The 21,920-nt window shown below is 39.3% G+C and overlaps 1 protein-coding gene across 1 annotated transcript in view; it reads right to left on the bottom strand.

Annotated features, from left to right (window-relative positions):
* mosmoa (modulator of smoothened a) overlaps window positions 1-20,805 on the bottom strand; it is a 41,777-nt gene extending 20,972 nt beyond the window's left edge. The window contains exon 1 of the mRNA XM_073843679.1: window positions 20,031-20,805. Within this exon, the coding sequence (XP_073699780.1) occupies window positions 20,031-20,136 (106 nt within the window). The 5' untranslated portion in view covers window positions 20,137-20,805. The remainder of the gene's footprint in view (window positions 1-20,030) is intronic.
* Between the last annotated feature and the right edge of the window lie 1,115 nt (window positions 20,806-21,920).

Here is a 21,920-nt window from a genome sequence, read left to right as displayed (position 1 = left end):
ACTGCATGGCACACCGTCTTGAATTGAGCTTTTATGATGCCATGCGGTCAAATGCAATGTATCAGAAAGTGGAAGACCTGCTTTGTGGGCTATACACCTTCTATCACACCAGTCCACTCAACAGGGCAAACCTAATTAACAGCTTTCAGGCTCTCGGCCAACAGCCCTTGTTGCCCACCAGAATTGGGGGGACCCATTGGGTAGGACACCTGCTGTGTGCTCTGGACCACTTCCTGCGAGGATACCGGGGTCTTGTACAGCACCTTGAGCAGGTATTAGCTAAGTAATAATAATGTGTAATGGCCTATTAGTAAAATTTTTTTTTGAGTTATTAACATGTACCATAATCAATAGAGAACAGTTGTTTAATTTTTTTTTTTTTTTTTCTTTACATCATTTTAGATTCAGTCTCCTGATGCTCAAAATGTCCGGGGTGTCCAGCAGGCCAAGGCCAGAAAATACTACTCTACCATCAGGGAAGCTGTTATTGTCCGATTTTGTGGCTTCCTGCATGACACCCTCACCCATCTGAGCAGCCTGTCCACCTGTCTGCAGAGGTCTGTCGCCACTATAGCAGAGGCCCATGGCGCGCTGTGTTCAACCCAATCAGTACTGGAAAAATACAAAACCAGGTATATTTATTAAAGTGCTTATTGATTTTGTTCTTTTAAAGTTTACACCAGAAAAGGGAAAGAAAGTTTGTTACTGTTATCAGACAGGGACCCATGATGAAAGCCACTGTTGCAGACTGCTATGAGGGAATTACACTTACAAGAGCAGATGATAACAAGGCCCTCATCAGCTCACAGAAAGAAGTGATTGACAGGCTAGTTGAGAATATGAATCACAAGTTCCAGGATGCCAGTGTAGGGATTCTGCATGCCACCAAGCTAGTCAGCTTCACCAACTGGCCACAGTCAGGAGATGAAGAAGCAGGTTGGTTTATTAGAGCAGTGCAGTACAGTCAAGGTTGTGAATAAAAACTGCATGCTTATTAATTTTCATTCCTTGTTTATATATCTGTTCTAGATTTTGGGGATGCAGAACTGGAAACACTTGTGGACCACTTTAAGCCTGTCCTGGAGTCCTCTGGTGTCATGGTTGAAAGAATTCCTGAAAAGTGGACTGCCCTCAAGTCGCTGATGTATCAAGAACCCAAGTCCCTGCCGAAGATGTCATGGATTGCAGTAAACACACGCTTTCAGCATTCCTGTCCTGATTTGCTGGCATTGTTCGACTTGGTCCTGTCCCTTCCTCCCTCGACTGCTGAGTGTGAAAGAGGGTTTAGCACTATGACGCGAGTTAAAACTGACTGGAGGTCCAATCTAAACCCCGAGACACTTTCAGATCTTCTCATGGTGCAGCTGTGTTCTCCAGAGATCAGGGACTATGACCCAAATGCGGCTGTAATGCTGTGGCACAAAGACTGCGTTAGAAGCAGGAGGCCAGATTTCATGGACAAAGAAAACAAGTAGTCTGACTCAGTTCGTTAAAAACATTTCCAAGTTATAATAAAAAATCTAAAATGACCAAAAAGTTGTTTTTCTTATTGATGTTTTAATTGTCACTCCTCTCTGTCCGGAGCACACATAATATACAGAATAACGTGCTTTGGATATATCTGTGTTAAATCGTTCAGAATTTTGGCAGGTAAAAAATAAGCTTGGCCGGTGTGTCAAAAACGTAATTTCGGTCCCTGCTTTTAACCTCAAATGCTCGTCTTGTCTCGTCTCAAGTTGGAAACTTGGGGGCACCATACGTACATGCATTACATGGAGAGAAATCTTGAAATGTTTTCCTCAAAAAACAATTTCTTTACAACTGAAGAAAGAAAGACATGAGCATCTTGGATGACAGGGGGGTGAGTACATTATTTGCAAACTTTTGTTCTGGAATTGAACTAATCCTTTAAGCCAGTCTGCTGTTTTTTTTTAAGCATTTGGTCTAAAAATACATTAAAAAAAAAAAATCGGACTGAATTTTTACACTGTACTTAAAGTGCTTTTGCACCGGAGTCCCCTTTTCATAGTTCCTAGAGCTATTGGTGGAAGTTCCAACTAAATTAGCTCCTACTCCAGAGTGGGGTCTAAAACAGTTCTATAGGAACTACTAGTGATGTAAGTATACGCTTATTGGCCAAACGCAGACGAAACTCCAGCTACTAGGGCCCTTGACTAAGGATTTTTCAGGTTGACTAGTAATTAATTGCCTACATGCCTAATAAGCAATCAAACGCACACACAAAAAGCTAGCCACAGTGCACCGGTAGATATAATTATTAATGTGTCTCGGAAAAACCATAAGGAGGCTGCATTAACATTTTAATAATTTATTGATAAACTAGTGCTTTCTTTGTTTTCGGCTTAAGAGATTAATTCGGCGACACTGATTCGTAGCAATGCACCTGCACATGCATGGTTCATACAGATTATATAATATTTGTTTTCTATTTGAATTGGTTCATTTAAAAGTAGACATTTCACACTCTATAGATACATTTCATGTCTGTAAGGCAAGTATACACAGAGTTTCACGTTTAAGTTCTTAAAGCCAGAGACGACAGAAAGTTCATCCTGTTTGTTTATTTTTACAAAAGCGCAACATTTTGTTATTGCGAGTGCACACAAACAAATGTAGAGTCTTTACAGATTTGTGCTCTTTTAAAATTGCGTAAATTGGGCGTTTACGAAACCAATGAAGCACGAAAAAAACGGCTCCGATCACAGCGTCCTCCATTCATCGGTTGCTGACAATTGTAATTGCACACTTAAAAATAAAGGAGCTTCACGATTCCATAGAAGAACCTTTTTTTGTCTAAATGGTTCCATAAAGAGCCTTTAAAATCTGAAGAACCTTTCTGTTTCACCAAAGGTTTTTTTGTGGCGAAAGAAGGTTCTTCAGATATAAAAAGGTCGGAAAGAGATGGTTCTTTAAAGAACCTTTAACCGAATGGTTCTTTGTGGAACCAAAAATGGGATCGCTGTGAAGAACCTTCTGAAGCATCTTTATTTTTAAGAGTTTTGATCTTTTTATGAACGTCTTGGGTGAACAGACTTTCAATGGAGGGACAGGAATCTCTCAGATTTGATTAAATCCATCTTTATTGTCTTCCGAAGACGAATTAACTTCTTATGGGTTTGGAACAACACGAGGATGAGTAAACGATGACAGAATTGTCTAATTATAGCCATCTGATTTACTCTTTTTATTTTTGAACCCAAAATGTATTGTTCAGAGTACACAGCATAGCACTATGAATTCAATTAGTTCAACAAACAGATGTGTTCATTTTGCTTCAGGCGAAGTAAGTTCATCTGCATTACAAGCTCTAGAGGATTTTCACATTTTATAAAGCGAGAAAGTTGATTTATGCTCGGCTTCATCATCGTGAGCCGTTAGAAGGTTGCAAATGCAAAACAGAACTTGGAGTTTAAGCCTGAGTTTGATGATGGGAAAGAAGCATTTTGTCTTGGTGGGAAGAAAGCCTTTAAAGAGCTTGATAAAGACTAGTGTCTGCATCCGGTAAACATTTCCCTCATCACCCACCAATCCCCTGCTGATTCACAACTTCAGCGTCTAATTCCATCATTACAACCAGCTGGCACGCTATGGTACACTAAAAAGAAAGACAACACTGAATCGCACCCATAACTGCAGTTTAGACATTCATAGGGTACAAACTCACGGAGTCCTTTTCCAATAACACATGCACACATACAAAACGGGCGTCATTTAGAACAACACATCTGGATAAATAAACGCGAAGCAAGTCAGAGCGCTGGAGCGCTGCCAAATTCCCAAGGAGCCCTCACTGGAAACTACACTATTCAGCAGAATGTGTTACTGACTCAAACTTTTGTTTGTGATTAGAACATGTGTCCTCATTTCTACACGACAAATCTGAAATCAAACATGGTAAATGAGGCCAAGGAATTTTCAGGTTTCAACGCAGGTTCAACCAACGAGTCCACCAGAGAAAACCATTTGTAAACCTAGACCACAAAAACAATCATAAGGGTCGATTTTTCTTGATTACCTGAAAGCTGAATAAATAGGCTTTTCATTGATGTATGGTTTGTTAGGATAGGAAAATACTTACAACTATTTGAATATCTGAAATCTGAGGGTGCAAAAAAAAAAAAAAAAAAATCGAAATATTGAGAAAATCGCCTTTGAAGTTGTCCAAATAAAGTTTTTAGCAATGCATATTACTAATCAAAAATTAATTTTTGATATATTTATGGTAGGAAATTAACAAAATATCTTCATGAAATATGGAATGATTTTTGGCAAAAAAGAAAAATTAATAATCTTGACCCATACAAATGTATTGTTGGCTATTGCTACAAATAAACCCATGGAACTTAAGACTGGTTATGTGGGCCAACGTCACATTTTGACTTGTCCCTCAGCTTTTATCTTAAAACCAATAACTTACAACAGAAACAAACATTCTCTCTTTGACTGAATGCTCTTTGCCGACTACACAAGGGGTCAAATGCACTTCTTGGTAAAAATATATGTGCATTACGGACTCTTTAAGTGGAGCCAAATTAGTAATTATAAGTTTATGAATACCTGCGTTTTCATCCACCTATTTTAAGCCCATTTTGTGATACCGCATTAAAAAAAATTCTCAATGGAAACAGCAAAATGCCAATCACTGAGCAAAAGTCATGTTGTCTTACACGACTACATTCTCAAACAGCAGGCATACACCTCCAAAAGAAAGAAAACATTACTGTGTTGCATTTCGTCTGCACGCACTGAGGCACAAGTAATTTATTATATATGAAAAAAGGCCCACAGTGGCTTGTTCCACTGCAGAAAATGACCTTTTTCTTACTGTTATTTGTCACCAGTTTATCAGAAATTGATGATTTGGTTTTCCTCATTTTTGCACACACGTTAAATTTGCGAACTTTGGTCCTCGAGGTGGCACTGTTTGATAGACAATAATGACGTGATGTTTCACTCATAATTACCGCAGGCATAAAACAACAGAATATTAAATTGAATTGATTTGAATGGCTTTACTGCAGAGCAATTACTGTACGCAATAAAACATAAATGCCACTTAATGGTGGATGTGGTGAATAAGCTGTCAGCTCAAAATAATGATTTTGAATGGATGGATTAAATGGCCAACTTGTAAGTACAAGATGCACTTGAAGGAATAAAGCCTCCACAGTCGCATTCTGAACTTCGAGCACTCTTTGTTCTATTGCTTATAATTATTTCTCCCGTCTTCGTTTTATTAGTAACCCTTTTTTGTCTCTTTTAACATTGTGAACTAAATGAAAATACTCGGCAGCTACATGCCACTGGTGAAGAAGCTACGAGGGCGGGGGTTTCTCTCACAATAAGTGGGCACTGTTTGCATTTCACCAAGAGATAAAACTGTAAACACTTGTAACCTTTGGGAGACTCTATTTCAACAGAGGCTTGACACATTCAGACACTCTGGACCACTCTCTTGTTCACAGCCTGTGCGTAAAACAACAGGAAATGAAGCAAATGCATCTGCTTCCTGAGCATTGCTGTTCTCTCATTAGTGCAGGCTGAGCAGCTCTGGAGATATGGAGCGCTATGGAGATGAGTCAAACAGCCCCTGAACCCTAGTGGGTGGAAAGCGGAGGCCGTGTGCGGCGCTACAGGCGTGTTCTTTTTAACGCGCAGAATTCTCTCAGATGCATACAGATGCATGCACATCCTGTGCCCGTGATGAACCCACAGCAAACACAAGGAAAATGTATTCACTGCTGGAAGCGTTACAAGATCTCACCAAAACAAAACATGGCGAATGGGCTTACTATCAAAAAAGACAATATGGACAAACTGTCTTGATGCCTTTTGGACGAAATAAACCCAACACCTGGGAAACACTGGCAATATTTCTTCATAAAGGTGTTGGACCACCATTTTTCCTTATTGAGCTTCCAACCTTCTTCCAACTTCTGAACAATCTTCAGTTGAATGTCAGAATATTTGCCAACTGATGCTAGAGTTGTTGGTCTCTCTCTTCAAAACTGTCCATATTGGTTTGTACTCAATTATTTGTCTGACCAGGGCAGATGTTGAAGTCCATTTTGGTGCTCCTACTATCCAGGTTTTATGCTTGTTAGCATTGGCGTCTTTGATGAAAGTTTGAGCAGTTGCAACTCTTCGTGGATGTTGGCTTTGCAAAGTTCTCTGTGGTCCGTTTTTATGGAAACATGGTCTTCGAGGTGAATATGAAGGTTTGCTGTAGAGTTCAGATTCCAATACTAGTATCAGAAACGCCACCAATACCACAAAAAAATCTAGCATTGGTATCTCCAAGTACTTGAACCCACATACCGATCCGATACCATTTTCTTAAACAAGACTTAGTTATGCCTGCTGCAAATTCACTAATGAAGTCTTTCCATGCTTTGGGAGCACAGGTCTAATTGTAAAGGCCATTGTTGTTAAAACAGACTTCCAAAAAGGACAAATTGTGGATACCTAACAAGTTACCCATTTCAACTACAGCTTATACTACAAATGCGTAAACAATACCTGTTTCTTGTCTTACACTCTTAAATATAAAGGTGCTTCACAATTCCATAGAAGAACCTTTTTTTGTCTAAATGGTTCCATAAAGAACCTTTAACATCTGAAGAACCTTTCACAAAAGGTTCTTTGTGGCAAAAGAAGGCTCTTCAGATTCTAAAAAGGTAACCAAAATGGTTCTTCTATGGCATCGCTGTGAAGAACCTTTTGAAGCACTTTTACTTTTAAGAGTGTAGGGCAGCTTTGTTGAACTTTTTTGATCCGCTTCAAATGCTGACTACTGTAGATGATATAGATACTGAAAAGAGCATCTATATTATCTATCGGTACTTTGGTACCAAGTGGATCCTGAAATTGTAAAAATGTGACAAAAATAGAAGAACTGGCTCCATTTGGTACCGCTGATTTATTTTTCTTTTTTATGTGTCATTTTAGAACATAGGTATACATCTCAGTAGCTTTAGAATTACACCGTATTATTAACAAAATGTACCGCTAGTCGTTAAATAAGGAAATAAATACGGTCAATCTTGGAGCAGCAAGACCCTAGAAGTGCTCGCTGCAGGTTGAACTGAGTCAGTGAGATGGGCTTTATTTTCTCAAGCAGCCATGAGTCAGTGCCATAAACAGACCGGCCTCATCACTTTTCAAGAGGTCTGTCTCTTTCAGTCGCTTATTATTCCTTTCATGTATTCGGATAAGCATTGCTGAGAGCACGTCAGTCCTTTTCATAAAATCCTAAGAGCTCCTCAGTATGTAGCTCAATGAATTACAATAAATGGGACAAAATAACCAGGCCCACATGGAATCCGAGTCTTAAGAAAGCGCCACAGGTTTTTTTTTTTTTCAGAACCGGAAAGCCGGGCATTCACAAAAATCTACTAATGGTCTGCTCCTTTCACATGCTTGTTTATTAAATATTTGCTGTAATTTGATTACGTTCTCAGCTTCCACTAAGAGCAGGGCTCGATCAGAAGAATGTGAGAAAGTAAGAAAGGTTTTGGGCTTAGATGATGGAACGGTCACTTGGTCAATCATTCTAATGCTGGACACTATCAATTGAGTAGAACACATCACTGCGTGCATGTAGAGTTCCTGTTGAGCGGAAAGGGCCAAAAGAGCTGAACTGACTGCAACAGAATGGGCTTGAGATGCATTTTCAACTTAACACAGCACCCAAATATCGTGTAATTAAAAAAAAGCGAGACATGAAGCCTCAGCAAAACATGCATGTCAAAACTTGTTTTCGTCCATACTGCACAGATATGGATCCTCAGGCTGTGTTATGACATCTGGTGCGCACTATTGTTTTCAAAGGGTGGGATCTTATGCCATCAAAACTAGTTTGCTATTGCTAGCCTCTCCAAAATTGCCTAGTTTACCTTTAAATTAAGTACTTCGGTCCTCCAATCAGATGCACTTTATGTGACACCTTTGCATAGATTCCCGCTAACATTTTGAGTGCTGTTGAACAAATTCTTAGGGTGTGTTCACACTTGCGGTTCGATTCTTTTGGCTCATTTGGTCCAGACCAAAAAAGAAAATGATACATTTGGTTCTGGTCTGCTTAGCGTTCACACTGACATTTTTGACAGCGAACCTAAAGATACCGAACCTAAAGGCAAAGTGATACGTTCACAACCCCTTGAATGATGTATATTTCGTGAGAGAACTCACTGAACGCTCCAAACTAAAAGAGAAACAGTGCATTACCTCCTCTGTGCCCCACGGATGCCCTCTGCTCATTCTGTTTTGGATACACCGCTTGTTCCCAGCATTAAATCATGTCGCATAGTGTCACGTCTTCTGATTACTTCCAGTTTTTGGTTCATTTAGAACAGTGGTGCCCAACCCTGTTCCTGGAGATCTACCTACCCACAGAGTTCAGCTCCAATTCTGATCAAACACAACTGAACCACCTAATTAGGATCTGAAGGAACACTTGATTTACAGACAGGTGTGTTTGATCAGGGTTGGAACTGAACTCTGTGGGAAGGTAGATCTCCAGGAACAGGGTTGGGCACCACTGTTCTAAATGAACCAAAAACTGGAAGTATACACTATGCGACATGATTTAATGCTGGGAACAGGCGGTGTATCCAAAACAGAATGAGCAGAGGGCATTCGTGGGGCAAAGAGGAGGTAATGCACAATTTCTCTTTTAGTTTGGAGCATTCAGTAAGTTCTGTCACAGGTGTGTTTGATCAGGGTTGGAACTGAACTCTGTGGGAAGGTAGATCTCCAGGAACAGGGTTAGGCACCCTTGGTTTAGAAGTATTTGGTCCATGTTACATTCATATTTCATTCGAACTGCATCAGAGTTCGATTGGAAGTGGACCGAGACCCATCTTTTTAGCAGTCTCGGTCCATTTGTTTGGTGCACACCAGCACTGGCAGCATTCACACTTACTCAAATGAACCACACTAGCAGAGCAATCACACCAGAGTTAGTTTTAATCGCACCAAACATGACAAGCGTGAACACACCCTTGGCTTCACACTATTCACCAAGCATTTACACAGACACACAGGAACGTTTGAAAGCCACGTCTAGCAGATCCGTCAGTGAATCCCTAATATATCTGCTTATAGACGGATCTTCTGATAGACAGGGCTTTCGAATGCTTCACTGTGTATCTGTATGAATATTAGGGATGGGACAATAAATTGATTCACGGATCGATTCTGAGATCATCCGAATGCATCGCGTTTCTCTTTGGAATCGGTTCTAAACTTAGATTTTAACAGCAGATGAAGAGTTTTTATCCGCACACTTAAACGCTCAAGAAGAAGAGTGTTGAAGAGCACTTGTGCGTTCGGCTGAGTCGTGCTTTTATGACACGAGATTAATGTAAACACCATTGTAATTCGCTTCAACTTCTTCAAATTGTATGAATGGTTATTTTAGGTTCAAGTGCGTGTAAGGATTTGAAAACCGAGCAGTGTCATCTGCTGTACAAAACTAAGCTCAGAATCGATTTGAGAAAGAATCACGATGTGTTTGGAAATCTCAGAATTGATGCTGAATCATTTCTCGATTCGCGTTGCAACGATTTATCGTCCCATCCCTAATGAATATGGTGAATAGCATGAAGCAATGATCATTTAGCCCGTTTCCACCGCAGGAACTTTCCCCAGAAACTAGGGACTTTGATGGTGGTACTCGTTGTGTTTCCACCACAGGAACCAGGATCTAAATAAAGTTCCTAGTATGTGTCCCCTTAGAAAGGTAGTACTTTTTCAAAGGTCAGGAACTTTCGGGGATGGGACTATTGGTTGAGTTCACGGAGCAATGTATTTCAACCACCATTTATTTGGATAATTTTCTAAATATTGTGGTTATTGTGTCATGAAATTAATTTTTAAGAGTATTTCCGGCAAGAATGTAGTTGTTTAAAACTCAAATCTAACATTTGCCACAGGCTCTGATGTTTCTATAGAGGTTAAACATGAGATATCATTTGTTTTGGGTAGATCTAATCAGCAATCTCATTAATCTATTATTTGTTCCTTTACATACTTGTATATTTTTGTAAATGAAAAGGGGCAATGATGTTTAATATGTAATTTCATTGTTATGCCTGTACAATCCCTGAACTACATTTCAGTCACTATTAATGTTTAAATGAAAATATAACGAGGCAGTGGTGTTTGATATCATATTTTGTCTTACTGTAAATACAGTGGGGAAAATTGCAGTAGCCAAGGGGAGCTGACTGACATTATCAACTACGCTACTGTTCCATTTGCAGAATTACCAGACTTGCGTCATCCAGTCTCCAGGAGTTCACACTCCACACTGAGTAAATCTCGCAAAGTTCAAACTACCAAGAACGCAAATCCAAAATGTGCGTACATGGTATTGAGAAACGGCCCTGGAAAGGAGCATTCAGGCACAGTCCTACGTCAAGTCTATTTATGGTACTTTACGTTGTGATGGAAACGCAGACAGCAATATGTCTATTGTAACCAATCACGGACATACCTGTTGAGCACATTAACACAATGACCAATCAGAGGTGTTTAAGAATCCACTCAACAGCGCTCAAAAAGCTTGTGGGAAATGCTGGTATCGTCACTTTTTTACATTTAGAAGCCAGTACTTTTGACAACACTAAATAACAGTTTATTTTAATTTAAAGCATCATAATGTAAATTTGCCCTAATCAGCTTGTTAACAATAAAAGTTATCAATGCTTTCACATGCGGCAAAAATGGCTTTTGGCACTTCAATGCGCAAACGTCACCAAAAAAATCGGACCCAAAAAAAAATGTTAAAAGAAAACAACATTCTGAAAAAATCTGCAGATTTACCCCTCAAAATCAGTTCAGAAAAGTCTGAAAACAAACAGTTCAAAATGCACTTTCATGTTTTGCTCCAGAGTCAAAAATCTGCATGAGCAATTGCTTCAGAAACAGTGGGAGGAAGTGGCATTTCTAGCCGGGCGCTTATTTTCCTGCAAACAGAAACAGTACTGTTAAAAATGCCGTCGACACTTCTAAAACAAGCTCCAAACAATCAGCTCCCTGCCTGGAGAGTGAAATGAGTACTGTATGCTGTCACACGGAGACAGTGAGCCGAATTAATTATTCCTCTAACTCCGAGTGTTTCACTGGGAATAAAAGGCTCCGAGGGCTTTTTTCATTTTGTAAATGTCACGACCACCAACTCGTGTTTTGTCCCCGCGAGCTCTTGGGTTCTCAGTCACGGGTTGAGTTTGAAGGTCTCCGCTGCATAATTTCCTGTCTTTGCCGTGACTCCTGCCTGTGAACTGTGAACTGAACAAACATACCATCCTCACAGCTGTCTCACTGGCACCGCAGATGTGAATCGGAGCAGTAAATGCCAATCAAAATTATTCTTTTTTTTTTTTTTCAGCTAGGGTTTGAACGGACAAACTGGGCGCCTGTCTGGATGGCCACATTCCTGCCAAACTGCATAATGAGCCTGAGATGAGAAGGATAGAGGTAAGGTTAGACCATACTTTTAAGTACGGCTGCCCCCTAATAGTCAACTAACCGTTAGTCGACGAGAAGAGGTTTGGTCAACCAAAATTTTATTAGTCGCAGAAAAAAAGCGGAGTGGCGAAGTCAAATCGGGCAATACATCCAAAAGCTCACCTTTTATTCATTAACCTCAAATATGGCTTTACATGGCAGCTCAATCTAATGTTAACCTAGAAAAATGTGTGCTATTCAAGTGTCTGTGCAGTCATTTGCTCTTAAAATACTTAATAATTTTGGTCAACAGATAAAAGTACTACATCTTTCGAATATGTAAAGACTTTAGGTTTATTTGTGTGCACTCAAAATAACAAAACGTTGCGCTTTTGTAAAATAATGAAAGCAAAAATGATGCACTTTCTGCCATCTCGGTGAAACTTCGAAACTCTGTGTATACTTGCCTTACAGACATGAAAAATGTATCCATGTCTACTTTTAAATGAACCAATTCAAATAGAAAACATTCTCAGATTATGCAATCCATATCAAACATGTGCATCCACTACTGAGTCCGTGTCGCTGATTTGATCTTTTAAGCCGAAAACAAAGAAAGCACTAGTTACAATGCAGCCTCATTGCTGTATTCCCCTGACACATTCATAATTATTATATCTGCCGATGCGCTCTGGCAACCATTTTGGCATGTGCTTGTAGGCAATTAAAAGCTCATTATTATGATATATGGTTTATTAATAAACCTACAACTAATTGTCGACTAATGCTTAAAATGACCGACTACTAGTCGAGGCCAGCTGTACTTTTAAGTGACATGAATGAAACGTTACTACATTTTTATCTAGTATTTCATTTAGCAAAAGTCAGGGCTAATTACTATCTGATACTGATAATCTCATGCGCATGTGAGTCAAGACTTCACCGAACATCTGAATGCCAGATGTCTTGACTGACCACCTGTAATCACCTTATTCTGATGTAAATGTGTAAACGTTAACAGATAACTGAAATGTTTGCTAAAGGTAACTGCTGGCAGATTATGATGGCTGGACAGAAGTGGCCAAAAACAACTGTACAAATATAATACTACATAAAATGCAAAAAATACAAAACAGCTGAGCACCACTGGAGTCAAAACAAAACCAGCATGGGCTACTGCCAACTATTCAGTTCTGCTTAACAAAAACTGTAACTCTGGTGTAGGGGTGAGCGATATGACCTAAAATTAATATCACGGTATTTTTCATCTTTTGAACGGTGACGGTATAATATCACGGTATTACTTTTTTGGTACATTTTGGGAGGAGTAGCCTGTCATGTCCCTTTAGTATGTGAATAAAGTTAACATTTTTATAATATAATAAGTAAATGGTAGGTATCCTTATCAAAAAGAGACATGGGACAGTATGCATTCTTAACATATTTATTTTGCAAAAAACCTAAAGAACTTACTCAACAGTGTACAACAAAACAAAAATTATTTTTTATTGAAATTTAATTTCTGCAATATTTAAAACCTTTAAATAACTGGGGGAAATCAACCCATGGCAACAGTTTAAAAGTAGACCAATTCTGTGGGGAAAAACGCGGACTTGGCAACCCTGCATCCAACACGAGCTGCTGGAGTTAATGTCATTGCACACGAGTACAACATTTTCGTCCGAGATTTTTGCACGAAAAAAAAAAATACAGCTTATGTTAATCGAGTTTACACACTGCCTCTGAAACTTTCGTCCGTCATAAAAAAAAATCGGATCGTGTTCGATCTTCTGCATTTTCGCATCCATAATAAGCATTTTGATAAGGATGGCAAATTTGAGAAAACTTAAAAAAAAAAAAAAAAAACATACGAAAATCGGACTCAGTGTACAATGACCTTTAGATTTGACTGATCACGGGTCGAAAGTAAAGAGAGATTACAAACAGGAGGACTGGAGGATTTGCTGCAATCTTGTACTCACTGACAAATATCTATTAACGTTATAAGATGTGCTGCTCCCTTTACACAGAGTGTGCGTTATCGCAAAATCGAAAGTAAAAGTAAACAGGCCGGTCGCGTTCGCCTCGCGCCTGCTCAATTTGTGAACCGCTGTGTAAATCCTTCGGCCGGCGGCCGGGAAAAGTCCCGGTCGTCCCGATTGCCACTCCGACCCTGGTATAGGCTACAGGTCCTACCTTTCTTCACGGTGTTTCAGCAGTCGTTTAATGGCCACTCCCCTTTTACCTACCACCTGCAAAGCTGATACGAATATGTTTTACTTTTTTATTTACAAGATATAGTATAAGGACAGGTATTCAGACCACAACTGAACATTTGAAGAAAATGTAATGCCTTATTATTTAGAATCAGCTATTATTGATGTAAATGCAGACGTTCGAGGCACATAATTGATTTATACGGTATTGACGGTATTAGAAAATCCATGTCGTGGCGCAATGTCACACCGGTGCTGACTATGACACCGGTGTACCGCCCACCCCTACTCTGGTGTATGCTTTTTACTTTTTAATGAACTAACATCATACATTATTTTGGACATCTAAATTAATCTACTGTTGTTCTTCACCCTGCTGATGTAGTAAATGCAAAATCCAGGGGAATTTAAAAGGCAAGCATTTTTTTAAAGGCATGTTCACACTTGTAGTTCATTTCGTTTGGTTCATTTATTCCTGACCAAAAAGGAAAACGATACATTTGGTCCTGGTCCACTTGGCATTTAACACTGGCATTTTTGACAGCAAATCTAGATACCAAACCTAAAAGCACAGTGATACATTCACAACCTGATTGAATGACGCATATTTCGGGACGGAACTCACAGAACACTCCAAACAAAAGGAAAAGGTGTGTTCGACTTAAAGCTTCATTGATCAGTCTGCTTAGCTTATTTTAGAGCTCACAAAGAGCTCCAGAATTTGTTTGGAAGCGGACTAAGATCGTTCTTTTTAGCGGTCTCTGTCTGCTTGTTTGGTGCAACAGAGTTTGGATGGCAGTGTTCACACTTACTCAAATGAACCGCATTAACGGAGCAATCGCACCAGAGTTCGTTTGGAAGTGGACCGAGACCCATCTTTTTAACGGTCTCTGCCTGCTTGTTTGGTGTTCACCGGGGTTCGAAAGGCAGCGTTCACACTTACTCAAATGTACCGCATTAACAGCAATCACACCAGAGTTTGCTTGGAAGCGGACCAAGACCTATCTTTTTAAAGGTCACGGTCCATTTGTTTGGTGCGAACCACGGGTTTGAAAGGCAGCGTTCATATTTACTCAAATGAACCGCACTAACACAGCAATCCCACCAGAGTTTGTTTTAATCAAACCAAACATGACAAGTGTGTTCACCCCAAGTGCTTGTCTATGGAAATCTCACTTTCACAATGTCAAGGTGTCGCTATGCTGTTACTATCGCACTCTTGAGAGTTTTAACAAGCAGCCACGCGCTTGCTTTTTAGGCCACGTCAAAAGAGCCTTCTTGATAAATGTCTGATATTTGAGTCTCTATGATTGTGTGGTTCTCCTTCAAAGCAAGGGATTTTTAGCATTCTTTATATTGTCCACCAGCTGAAATTTGTTGCAAGTCTATTTCGTTTGCAAGCAATTTGAGGGATCATTAAAGGAACGATTCACGCGAATGAGTTTATTTCTTCATCAGAATAGATTGGGAGAAATGTAGCATTACATCACTTGCTCACCAGTGGATTCTCTGCAGTGAATGGGTGCTGTTAAAATTAGTCTAAACAGCTGATAAAAACATCACAAGTAACTCACAAGACTATCAGTCGATCCATTAATGTCTTGACAAGTGAATAGCTGCGTGTTTGTAAGAAACAAGTCCATCATTACAATGTTTTTAACTTAAAACTGCTTCTTCTGGCTAAAATACAAGGCCACAATAATGCTTCCTCCAGTTAAAAAAATCCATCCCCGGTTTTCACTCATGGTCCATACATATTTCTCTCCTGATTCAGATGAGAAAACGTTTACTGGAGAAAGCAATATTATGGATAAATGACGTGTAATTTAGTCAAGAAGCAAGAAAATGTCTTAATGATGGATTGGTTTCTTTCAAGCACAGCTTTTTCACCTCACAAGATGTTAACTGATGGACTGGAGTGGTGTGAATTACTTACCATTTTGACGGCACCCATTCACTGCAATGCTAAATTTTCCATGTAGAAACAAACTCATCTACATCTTGGATATTTTGAGGCAGAGTAAATTTCCAGAACTATTACTTTAACGTCTGTAGCACAATCGGTGCTGGACAAATTAAGTGGCCAAGTTGAATACTTGGCGTTAGGGTTTTATTTCGTTCAATAACTTTAAGCATAATAGCGAACAAAAAAAGTCAATATCCTTTCTTGAACTGTGTGAAAGTATCTTTGTGTACCCATCAACACAGGAAAAAGCAAACAGATAATGACAGTAAACAAAACAACAGCAAAAAAAAAAACCATTCAATGCAACCATTTAGTCAAAATGTCCAGAAGTAGATCAAAGCCACGATTTCTCCGAAAGCGCTTAAACAATGTCTCATCAGCCAATTATTCTGCCTCATTCTGGTCATAGACCACATCAAAGAGAGGGCAGGGACTCTACAAACACTTTAATGATTTTACCATTCACAGGAAGGAAACAATCTGACAATGGCTCACAAAGGAGCCCATTCAGTTTGCTGAATTGCATGCAGCCACGCACTAAACAATGAACTCTAAATTCTTCATTTGGCGGGCTGAAAGAACAATCTGACACACCAACAAACATACAAACAAACAACGCATCTGTGACAGCTTTACGGTATTGTTTTCATCAAGTCATTCTTCGATCGGCGAGTGTATGAGTGAATCGTACAAAATGCAAGTCAACTTCTATAATGTAAAAATGTAACACAGAGCATGCAGTAACATATTGCGAAGTCTGAGTGCACGTCAAAGCGTTTTTGTTTTCCGGTGAACTTTACTAGAGAGTTTGAAAGATCTTTGAGTGTGTGTGAGTGATCCATCTGCTTTCATAACTCATTTTATAACAGCATAAAAAGGGTTGGAAGTGTTGTGTAACTCTTATTAAAATCTATAATGAGAATTACCACTGAGAATAAGACCAAAACAAACTCATATAGAGCATACTGTAATGTTTACATTTCATAAGAAGTGTGACTCTGGACCACAAAACCAGTCTTAAGTAGCGCGGGTATTTTTGTAGCAATAGCCAAAAATACATTGTCTGGGTCAAAATTATTCATTTTACTTTTATGCCAAAAGTCATTAGGATATTAAGTAAAGATCATGTTCCATGAATATATTTTGTCAATTTTCTACCTTAAATATATCAAAAGTTACTTTTTGATTAGTAATATGCACTGCTAGGAACTTCCTTTGGCAACTTTTAAGACGATTTTCTCAATGTTTTGAATTTTTGCACTTCCCAGATTCTACTAGATTTTCAAATAGTTGTATCTCAGCCAAATGTCCTGTCCTAACAAACAATACGTCATTGAAAAGCTTATTTAGTCAGCTTTGGACCATTATGACTGGTTTTGTGGTCCAGGGTCAGATATATATATTGTGTGTGTGTGTGTGTATCAAAATATTTTTTTATCTCCCAATAGACTTTACTAAAGTTGTATGTATAAAAAAAGGGCTCTAAGATGACAGAGTGTGTTGTAGGGCTGGATGATCAATCGAAAAATAAACAAAACCAACATTTGAAACCTCTAACTGATGTAATTTTCCCATGTAGGTTTAGCGTTTTTTTAATCCTGTTAATAAAATACATGTTATTGTTTATTTAGTGCTGACCTGAATAAGATATTTCACATACAAGATGTTTACAATTAGTCTACAAGAGAAAATAATAGTTGAATTTATAAAAATGTTGCGGTTCAAAAGTTCACACACACACACTTGATTCTTAATACTGTGTTGTTACCTGAATGATCCACGGATGTTTTTGTTTGTTTAGTGATAGTTGTTCATGAGTCCCTTATTTGTCCTGAACAGTTAAACTGCCCGCTGTTCTTCAGAAAAGTCCTTTAGGTCCCACAAATGTCTTTGGTTTTCCAGCTTTTGTGTGTATTTGAATCCTTTCCAACAATGACTGTATGATTTTGAGATCCATCTTTGCACACTGAGGACAACTGAGGGACTCATATGCAACTATTACAGAAGGTTCAAACGCTCACTGATGCTCCAGAAGGAAAAACCATGCATTAAGAGCCGGGGTGTGAAAACTTTTGAACAGAATGGAGATGTGTACATTTTTCATATTTTGCCTAAATATCATATTTCTTTCATTTAGTACTGGCCTTCAAAAGCTACAGAAGAAAGCTAAATGTTTCCCAGAAGACAAAATAAGTTAAATTTACCCTGATCTTCAAATTCAAAAAGTTTTAACCCCCCCGGCTCTTAATGCATCATTTTTTCCTTCTGGAGCATCAGCGAGCATTTAAACCTTCTTTAATAGTCGCATATGAGTCCCTCAGTTGTCCTCAGTGTGAAAAGATGGACCTCAAAATCATACAGTCATTGTTGGAAAGGGATACACAAAAATGATGGAAAACGCTAACCCTGAATAATTTTTCTGAAGAACAGCAGGCAGTTCAGGACAAACAAGGGACTCATGAGCAACTATCACTAAACAAACAAAAAAAAAAAAAAAAGCTGTGGATCACAGGTTAAAATGACTAAACGGTTTCATTTGCTTTCAGAAAAAATATAATTTCATTTAATCTAATAACTCACCATGGGTTTCATAACCATGGAACAACAATGCCCACTCCAGACAATGAGAAAGCCTCAGACAAGTGGGCTAAATGACTTTCGATAGGAAGCATGTGCTACAACTCCTTGCGCTGGATGGCTGAAGACGACACAAAGGAATATGTTCACATGGCCGCTGGTTTTAGCACCTGATTCACCGCTGGAGCATTCGACATGTAAGAAAACAACACGACGCCAGCGATTCTTGCTGAATTGAGTGGATTGTGCTTGAACCCCTGCTGACCCACTTACTAAGCAGTCATGCACGCTGAACAAAGAGCAGCTGTTTATCAACAGCCCGCCTGCACATGGACATCTGAAGACAGTCATGGGTTTAAATGTTTAATAACGGCGGAGGTGTCCTTGCGGCTGTCAGAGCCACATAAAACTGCTAAATAACCTGAAAATAACTTGACGTGGAAAAACTGTGAAAAACTATTTTATGTAAGCATGCCTTGAGCTTCATTTATTTAAAGGTTTGAAGTTGGACACGGTGATGTTAATGCTCAGATGACTGTGTTACTGTGGTTAAGTATTACAAAAGAACCATGATGCAGTTTTTGACTGTCAAAACAAGCTTTTAGATCAATCATGACCATTGGAGAATGATTAAATTACGCTTAAATTGTTAATTGTGAATTAACAATTTTAAATTGTGACCCTGGACCACAAAACCAGCCTATAAAATTTATAAAATACACTGTATGGGTGAAAATTATCGATTTTTCTTTTATGCCAAAAATCATTAGGATATTAAGATCATGTTTCATTAAGATATTTAGTAAATTTCCTACCGTAAACATATCAAAAATGTATTTTTGATTCGTAATACGCATTGCTAAGAACTTCATTTGGACAACTTTAAAGGCGATTTTCTCAATATTTTGATTCCAGATTTTTTTAATAATTGTATCTCGGCCAAATATTGTCCTATCCTAACAAACCATACATCAATGGAAAGCTTATTAACTTATTATTCATTTGACTCTTTTGTGGTCCAGGGTCACATTTGAGAGCTAAAAAAAGTTAAATATTTACTACAGACCATTCTATATACCAACAATGGAAAACATTGAGTATTTTTAGTATTAATGTCTGAAAAAATTAAACCATAAATCCTGTGAGTGACACTAAATATTGATTTCATTAAATAACAAACGTAACAAAGTAATGTTTTTCAGCATTCCTATATGCTATATGTGACCCTGGACCACAAAACCAGTCATAATCGTAAATTTCCATTGTTTTACGGTTTGTGAGAATAGGACAATATTTGGCCGAGTTACAACTATTTGGAAAATCTAAAATCTGAAGGCGCAAAAAAAATCAAAACATTGCAGAAAACGCCTTTAAAGTTGTTCAAATGAAGTTCTTAGCAATGCATATATCACCAATCAGAAATTAAGTTTTGATATATTCACGGTAGGAAACTTACAAAATATATTTATGGAACATGATCTTTATTTAATATCCAAATGATTTTTTTGCATAAAAGAAAATGTTGATCCATACAATTTATTTTTTGCAACTTAAGACTGGTTTTGAGGTCGAGGGTCACACATAGCAATGTTTTTCAATGTTTTATGTGTGTTTGTGTATATTCTTAGTCATTCTTAATGACAAATTTAATGCAATCTTTGTAGAAACCTCTTTTTGTTAGAACCTTGAAAACCGATAAGGAAAAAAGTTGAACTATAAACATGAAATCTCTTTAGAGAAGCCTGCCGTTCCCAGATCCGATGACATTATAATCGAGAGTTATTGATCTCATATCTCACCTGCTGACTCGCCAGTGTTGATCCAGTCTGGATTGGCAATGCTCGCTATGGCAAATATATCCGCAGCCAGAAAGAGACATCCTGAAATAATGGTGAGTTTATCCATCTCAGGTTACCTGGACTCTGATATACGAGTGAAGAACTGCAGCTAATCTCTAAGAGCTAGTCAGTAAACAGGACAGTCCCTGCTGGAGTCTGACTGCATGATATGGCGTGATATGATATGGCTAGAAGTCCAGCAGCCTTGGAGAACAAAACAAACTCCTTAGAGATCAGGTTCTGCGCCTGATCTTCCTCCTAATGAGAGCTCAGGGCTGATGCTCCATCCTCATCATCCTCATATGGTGACTGCGGTGTTCTGGTAGATACTAGCTAGCAGGCTACAGATCCTCACGGTTTGTTTGCCATCCGGAGGGCCTGCTGCCACTCGGCGTCCACATATCCATCGCGAAGAAGCTCTCGACTGCGGGAATTGAACAGCGAACGCGTTAGGACAACGAATTAGTGCCGTACAGGAGCGTTTTCATCGACGGTGTTATGGTCCATCTTTCTCCTCAGCTGTACGCGCATCTGCACGAACGTCTAGCGGGAGCACAACACCGCCGCATCACCTTCATGCTCTAAAACCCATCGAAATTCCGCCCGTGTTTCGCGAAAGGTCGTTTAATGCCTGTATTTGGACAGCAACGACTCGAAGACGGCGCAGGAGCATGAGAAACAGTGGTGTAATCGCACCTCTCGCGTCTTTCCCAATGACATCAAGCGAAAACCCCCACGCAGCGTCTATCGTCAGACACAACAGGCCTGCGAGATCACGCTCGCTTGCTATCGCGAGACTCCGGGTGGTTAAAAGGGGTCTCTGTGATGTGTGTGTGGGCATCAACAACATCCATGAGTGCTGCTATAATTACACGCTTAATGCTGGGAGTACTTTCAAAATACATCAGTTACACTGCGGAACAATATATGTGTTTTGCAATATAGAGAAAGGGATCAAAACACATTTGTTTCCAGGAATGAGCAGATCACTATAAAATATGTGTATTTTACCCTGGTGAAGAAAAAAACAAAACAGCTAAACCAGCTTAGGCTAGTCATATCTGGTCAGCAGGCTGGTTTTAAAGGGGTTTTGGCCACTTTTCCTGGCTGGAAGGCCAGCTTAAACCAGCTAGGCTCGTTGGCTGGTTTTAGAAGGTCAACCAGTCTGGTTTTATCTGGTCATCCTTGCTGAAAAAACAGCTAAAAGCTGGTCTCAGCCTAGGCTGGTTGGCTGCTTTTTACCTGGTTTAAGCACTAGGAAGTAGTTGGTTTTAGAGGGGTCTGGTCACTTTTCCAGGCTGGGGGGCCAGCCTAAACCAGCTACTTCAGCTAAAACCAGCCAACCAGCCTAGGCTGGTTTTAGCTTGTTTATTCACCAAGGATAGCTGGTCAGCAGGCTGGTTTAAGAGAGGTTTTGGCCACTTTTCCAGGCTATGACCAGCTAAAACCAGGCTGGTTGATCAGCTATCCCTGGTGAATAAACCAGCTAAAACCAGCCTAGACTGGTTGGCTGTTTTTTAGCTGGTTTATTCACCAGGGATAGCTGGTTTTATAGGGTTTTTTGCCACTTTTGCAGGCTGGGAGGCCAACTAAAACCAGCTACTTCCAGCTTAAACCAGCTAAAACCATCCAGCCAGAATAGATTTAAGCTGGTTTAAGCTGGAAGTAGCTGGTTTTAGCTGGGGAAACACCAGGTTGGTTTTAGCTGGTTTATTCACCAGGGATAGCTGGTCAGCAAGCTAGTTTTAGAGGGGTTTTGGTCACTTTTCCAGGCCGGGGGCCAGCTAAAACCAGCTACTTTCATCTTAAACCAGCTAAAACCAGCCTAGGCTGGTTGGCTAGTTTTAGCTG

This window comes from Garra rufa, chromosome 1 (assembly GCF_049309525.1).
Source record: "Garra rufa chromosome 1, GarRuf1.0, whole genome shotgun sequence".
In the NCBI taxonomy this organism is placed as follows: Eukaryota; Metazoa; Chordata; class Actinopteri; order Cypriniformes; family Cyprinidae; genus Garra; species Garra rufa.
Note: the sequence above shows the minus strand (reverse complement) of the source record. Positions and strands in the feature narration are given on the sequence as shown.